At 35.6% G+C, this 6,553-nt stretch overlaps 1 protein-coding gene across 1 annotated transcript; it reads right to left on the bottom strand.

Moving 5' to 3' along the window:
• Positions 1–1,044: 1,044 nt before the first annotated feature.
• LOC114748930 (pentatricopeptide repeat-containing protein At1g79540-like) lies at positions 1,045–5,214 on the bottom strand. Its single transcript, XM_028937393.1, has 3 exons — positions 3,090–5,214; positions 1,873–1,927; positions 1,045–1,438 (listed from the first exon to the last, which is right to left on the bottom strand). Exon 1 carries the CDS (start codon positions 5,198–5,200, stop codon positions 3,230–3,232), a length of 1,971 nt encoding a protein of 656 aa, XP_028793226.1. The 5' UTR covers positions 5,201–5,214; the 3' UTR covers positions 1,045–1,438; positions 1,873–1,927; positions 3,090–3,229.
• Positions 5,215–6,553: the final 1,339 nt, after the last annotated feature.

Genomic DNA, 6,553 nt, shown 5'->3' with positions numbered 1-6,553 from the left:
CAATTTAACTTATGCGTCAAATTTTTCTTTTTTAATCAGATTGCAAAAGCACCAAAACCTTACTTGTAACTTATGCAAAAACATCTTTTTAAAATTAAAAGATATTTTTACTCTTATATTTATGTTGTTCTTATACTTCTCTCTATATATTTATTGTACTTCCCAATCAATTTTTAGCTAAGTATTTTTAATATTTTCTTAAGTGAAAATAATTTTTTACAATTTTTATAATATTTTTAATTTTTAATATTATTTTTTATTTTATATTTACATAAATTGTGTAGAATATATCGTCCAATTACTTATGTAATATTATTTGGTTTAAAAATTTTCACACTACTATAATTTCTAATTTAAATATATTTTATTTATTAAATATAACTTTTTCCCACTATAATAATTTAAAATCATTATATTTAATACAAGTCATACCCATTTTGATCATTTTACAAACTAAATTTACTTATACAATTATAATTCAAACAACTTTTCCACTTTATAAGCCGATTTTTATAAAAACCAATTCAAACATAAATCATATTACTCAATCTAACTTCGAATCTCACCTTTCTAAAAATCAGCTTGAAAATAAGTTGTTTTTTCTACTGCTAACCCAAGCAAACCCTATATATTAATTATCGACGAGATCATGCTGCTGAGATCCTCCAACAGCTGCTTTTTATTGTTAATTTTCGGATTATCTGTTTCCATTTTATATTTAAATATTCGGATTCAGATATTAGAATGTCTCAGATTAAGTAATTAGGACAGAATCCCTTGGATATAAAGAGATTTAAATAAACCTAGAGGCTAATGTCAATAAGTGTCCTGTTTACTCATTCACTTTGAATGTAGAACCCAGAGGCTATTGGCACTTTTAAGTCGGTTTTTCTCGACAATTATTAATCATGAAGAGAATATAAATTCATCATCAATGAATAGGCAATAAATTGTATCAAAATGATTAACCGAATTTCAAATAAAAACATATAAATTGCAATCATCTTGCCTTTTTAATGCCAGGGTTTTTAAGAAAAACCAAAATTATAGGCTCAAAGCTAATAAAAACTTCGCTCAAATTAAATTAATATACAAACCAAACCTGACTTGCTTAGTGAGAAAGCCATTAAGAAGGAGTAAATAAACATCTTACCTGATCAATCAATTACATCCAAGAATGAGATACCGATTAAAAAAAAAATCCTTCAACAATCCATAGCCGTTCACCTACAGGCGTAGTTGTCCAAGCTCCTCAAACCTTTCTACCATGTCATTTCATTATTAATCTTCTATCTATTAGTGGAGAAGACTGAATCATAACACACATTCTGGCTGCTGAGAAAATTTGACAGCAGCGCATCTGCTCACATTTCGTATGGCCACCATAAGTGCACGTTACTTCCACTTGACAGTTCAATCAGATTATCCAATACTGTATCTATCCAAAGACCAAACTCCATATCATTGAGCAGAAGCAAAACGTCTAGATCAAACACAGAAAACTAACCACGTGTCAGAACCAGTCATATGAACTACATACATTTCGCAGAGATAATCCAAACTAATTATAGTCAAGAATTGTTGCAACACAGGAAAAAACCAAATATTAGTAGCCTTCCTTTACCAAAAAATAATGAATGGTAGTAAATGACGTGAAAAACTTTGATTAAGATGAGACTTCCCTCGTCATTACTTCTTCATTTTGTTCATACATGCGTGCGAATAAGGACAGCTGTATAATTTTATTTCCAAAGGAAAGTAAATTAGAAGCATTTGTAAGAGAACAGGTTCGGAAAGGAACTCAGATTGTAAAGGATTTGCAAGCAGATTTTGCACAAGATTCTTTCTATGGTCACATCAATTCTCTCGTACCATAATTGACAGGAAAGTCATCCCGTGGCTTCACTACCTCCCTCATAATAAAGACCTGCACAATGTCAATAAGAGAAATCAGTCATATCCTCCTCCTTGCAATGCATGTATGAATTTGCACATGCTACAAACATACACAACTAGAGAGCCGATGCAGTTTAGTAGATATAAATACAAATGTACAAAACAAAATCTCGATAGGCTTATGATCTAGCAAGCTTTCCCGGGGGAACGTCAGGAAAATCTTCTCCGTTCAATGGCTCTGAATTGCAATTCATGCTTAACTTGCCTGAGTCATAGATAGGGAGCAGTTCATGAGATTGCTAAGCCTGAAATTTTGAGTAACATGGGTTGCTTGATGGAGTACTCCATTAAAGCGGTTTTCCCACCTCAACAACTGCTTTTTGGAGGAAGGCCATCGTTTAGTACCAGAGTTGGTGGCTTTAATAAGGGTGCTTTTATGAAGGCCATCAATAGAGGTATTTGAATGGTGGAAGACCAAGTGAAGATATACAAAGTGTAGGTGTTGAGACCTCGGTTTTCAAGGAGTCACCAATTAATGAGGACCAAGGTAGCATAGCATGCCAAAATCCACGTCAAATACTATGGATACAGTTTCAACTAGATTTTAAGGGAGAATAGTTCATCTTGCTTGGATGCCTATCACTCATTAATCCCATAATGCTGGTCTTGATTTAACACAGTATCACCGTCTCAAAATTGAGAGCATTTGATAATTTGTATCTCCAAAATACCTCACTTCCAATGAACCCCACTCGCAGGCCCCAAAACAGAAGAACGGAAAATTTTTTAGCTTTGCACATCACATATTTATAACTGACAAGTTCTGATTAGAGGATGAATATTTGACATCTTAGAAATGGTGTTCTATAGCATTTCATACAGAATAATTGGTTGATTTCATCATCTCATATATTCAAAATATACAATTTTGGTTTATAAATCACTTGTTGAACTCTTGGGATTCCGAAAGGCACAGTTCGAACTATCAGAGTATATCCTATTAAAAACTGAGTACAACGAATACTATCAATTCCACCATATTTGACAACAGGACTTACTTACTGCTCCTATGTTAAAATTTACAACAGAGTTGTATCTTAATTAGTCATTGATAACCCATTCACAAATCTTAAATTGCAGAGGTCATGAACAAGAATGCAGAATTATAAATCACCAATGGATAAGATATTAACCTCTCAATATGAAGAATATTAAAGGCACCTCTGGTTCATCAAAACGTCACACTTAGTTCTGAGCATTCTGCTTAAGAGAGAAGGATAGTGAAGGTCCAAAAGAAGATATTCATTCAACATGACCTCTCAGCGTCATTCAATCACTTCTGAGAATTAAGTCCTTGCTTTCCACTCGTCTCAGGCAATCCTGCTTGATGTTTCCGGTATTTTGGTTGTTGTCTCCAGTACTGAAGTAAAAGAGACCTCACTTTCTTAGAATGATACCTACTAAGAGTATATCCAAGAGACTCCATTCTTTTAACAAGAGCAACTGCATATTCCTTATCAGTTGGAGAAGAAAGAAGGCGCAAGAGGAGTTTGTTTTGAATATGTCTACCCAACTTGAAACCTTTGTCCAAAGCGTAATGAAAAACATCTACTGCTTTATCCAGCCTCCGTATATTACAAAGACACTTAATCAAGTGTCCACAACTTGGAGGATTGATATTGATGTTGAACTCATCAAGAACAGAAAAAATTATTAATGCTTCTTTTACTCTGTTTGCCTGACACAAGCCTATAAGTAAAATTGTATATGGAGCTAAACTGAAATCTTTGAACTTAAAGTCCAGTTCTAATAACCTCCGAATTGCTTTTTCCACTTGTCCTTCATTAAAATATCCCTCCAAAACCTTGGTTGAATCATCTACCCGACCACCAGGAAGGTTATTTAAATACTGCAGCCAAACACTGAAAGCCAGTGAAACCCTTTGCTTCCTGCATAACCAAGTCATAAGTGCTTTATAAACCGAACAACTAGGTTCACCTCCTTTTTCCAACATTTGTTCATAAAGCTTTAAGGCATCCACTTCTTTATCAGCCCTATAAAGCCCATCAATGAGCGTCCCATAAGTAACAGAATCTGGGGAGAGCCCCTTGAGCTTTAGGTGCTCAAAGAGTTTAAGTGCACGATCTACATTACCAGCCTTGCAATAAGCATTAATCAGAATGTTGTAAGTTGTTATGTCTGGAACAACCCCACTATCAATTAGCAATTGGTAGGCATTCAAAATTTGTCCTGATTCACACATTTGCTCCACAGTTTTCCGGAGTCCAATGCTGCCTACTGCCCTATTGCTACCTTGAGAAAGCCGAAGAAACAAAAGAGGACTTTTCCCAATCTCCATCTTGCAAAACATAAGGCGTGCCTCCTCAAGCTGGCCAGCCTTGCAAAGTCCACTTATAAGAGCATTGAAGGTAACAATGGAAGGTAAACATCCTAGCTTCTCCATCTGATTAAATATTTGCTGCGCCTCCTCAACTAGCCCATTCCTACACATGCCACAGATGAGAATGGAGTAAGTGCAAGCATTAGGAAATTCACCATGCTCAGAGATCTCAAGTTGAAGAGACAGAGCTCGATCAAGAAGACCAATATCACAGAATGCTTTGATTACTGCATTGTAACAGTAAGCATCAGGAGTAAGTCCACTCTGAACAATCTCATCTAATAACTTAACGGCTTCACCAACCCTACCTTCTTTTGACAACCCATGTATCATAATGGTATATAGGACAATATCAGGCATAATTCCCTCTTTCAACATTTTTGTATACCATGAAAATGCTTCACGATATCTCCTGGCCCTAAATAAGCCATCGATAATACAACTGTAATTATCAACTCCAAGAGAAAACCCGTCCCTCTCTAACAACTGCACCATGGCTAAGGCTTCGTCGAACCTCCCTAGCTTGCAAAACCCATCAAGTAAAACACTGTAAGTTATTAGATCAGGTTGAAACCAATTTCCTTTCACCTTGTTGAACAATCTATATGCATAATCTACTTTCTTTCCCTGACACAGACCAGAAAGAATAGAAGTAAATGCTGTCATGCTTGGCCGTATGTTACTGCGGTCCATGTCTTCAAGAATTTCAATAACTTCATCACTCCTTCCACATTTACAGAATCCATCAATCAACAAAGAGTAAGTATAATCATCAGGACAGCAATTTAACTTTATCATCAGATTATACAGCGCAAACACTAGCAAATACATCTCTTTCTGCAATAGAGGTTTAATAATTGTATTGTATGTATGGGCATCAAACTCACAATATAATTCTCTCATTTGACAGAACACTGTTATGGCGTCTTCCAGCCTACCCAGTCTTACGTAAGTCCTCAACAAAATACGGTAAGCTTCTGAAGTTAACAAAACCCGGCTTGTTCGAAGTTGTTCAATAGCTTCTGCGTAGAGTGAAAACCAATTGTTTCTAGTGATTGTATCACAGATCAAGTTAAGTATTGGCCGACTTCTAAGCCCTTCAGCCTTCAATGCAAATAAAATGCAAAAACGGATGCCCAACCGCGAATCAGTCAGCTTTTGGGTAGTAGAGACATCAATTCTAGAGAAGGGGTCTGCTTGATGCAAGTCATTTTCTGCACATGAATGAGTGAGCCATTTTGTTTCTCTCAAACTACTCTGATTTCGCCTGTGACAGACACTAAGTCCCCATGGGATTTCAAATATGTTCCTGAGCTTAGACAATGTAAGCATCAGGTCAGCATCCACAGTGACTTAAATGATCGAATAGGTTGGAAGCAAATCCATGTAAATAGCCATTTGTTGTATAGCTGCAGGCCGTCCTGCCAACTGAAAATCACAAAGGCAGCAGTTTATCTGCATTTTTTTTTTATTGTCGTTCAGTCAGTTTTGTGCTCAATATCATAGGAACAAATCCCCACTATACATACAAGTAATTAGTTGAGCCCTGATTCAACAAGAAACACCTCTTGATTCATATCTTCTGCTTCTGTTTGTTTATTAAATAAAAAAGATGATATACAATTTGTCAAGGATATCAAGGAACAAACATCAAAGACTCCTCAACACCTTTTCTTTCACGTATTAAAATAGACATAGGGAAAGAAAGCCACTTGAGATTCTCAATCACAATGTAACTCGGTAATAAGAAAAAGGACCCCATTAACAGGATAGAGAAATAAAATTGACGACGAAGTATCACCAAAAATTTCAAAGAATTACCACTTCCGAGTTCTCTAACTCTCTGTGTCGTATTAATTCATTTTATCATCAAAAAGCAACTGACACTCCATTGTTCATTTTACAATTTGATAAATTGAAAATCTCTCATCTAATCATTATAGTCAACTGGAAAAGCTAACACTGCTCATGTAATTTTTATGGTCGCACAGAATAGTTATTTGACAACTTTAATGATTGATTAACCATAAAAGATCCGTCGAAGGCCTGTAGCTCAAAGGAAAACAGAAGTAGCCCTTCATTTCACTACATACAAACTCAAAGTGCCCCTTGGTTCCGTTTTGACCAGAGTATCTGAAGAAGAAGAAGGAAGACCTTAACGAGTTTGACCCAATGCTTTTAAAACTAAGGATTGAGTCACCGATTCAAGGTTTCTGAAGACGAACCGCATTCGTGATTAAATTAATTCCTTTCTAA

This window comes from Neltuma alba, unplaced genomic scaffold, assembly GCF_004799145.2.
Source record: "Neltuma alba isolate B1F8T4 unplaced genomic scaffold, ASM479914v2 tig00005858_pilon, whole genome shotgun sequence".
Taxonomy (NCBI): Eukaryota; Viridiplantae; Streptophyta; class Magnoliopsida; order Fabales; family Fabaceae; genus Neltuma; species Neltuma alba.
Note: the sequence above shows the minus strand (reverse complement) of the source record. Positions and strands in the feature narration are given on the sequence as shown.

Excerpts from the sequence above, each read along its gene's own strand:
- LOC114748930 (XM_028937393.1), bottom strand. The coding sequence starts at position 5,200 with ATGAGAGAATTATATTGTGAGTTTGATGCCCATACATACAATACAATT.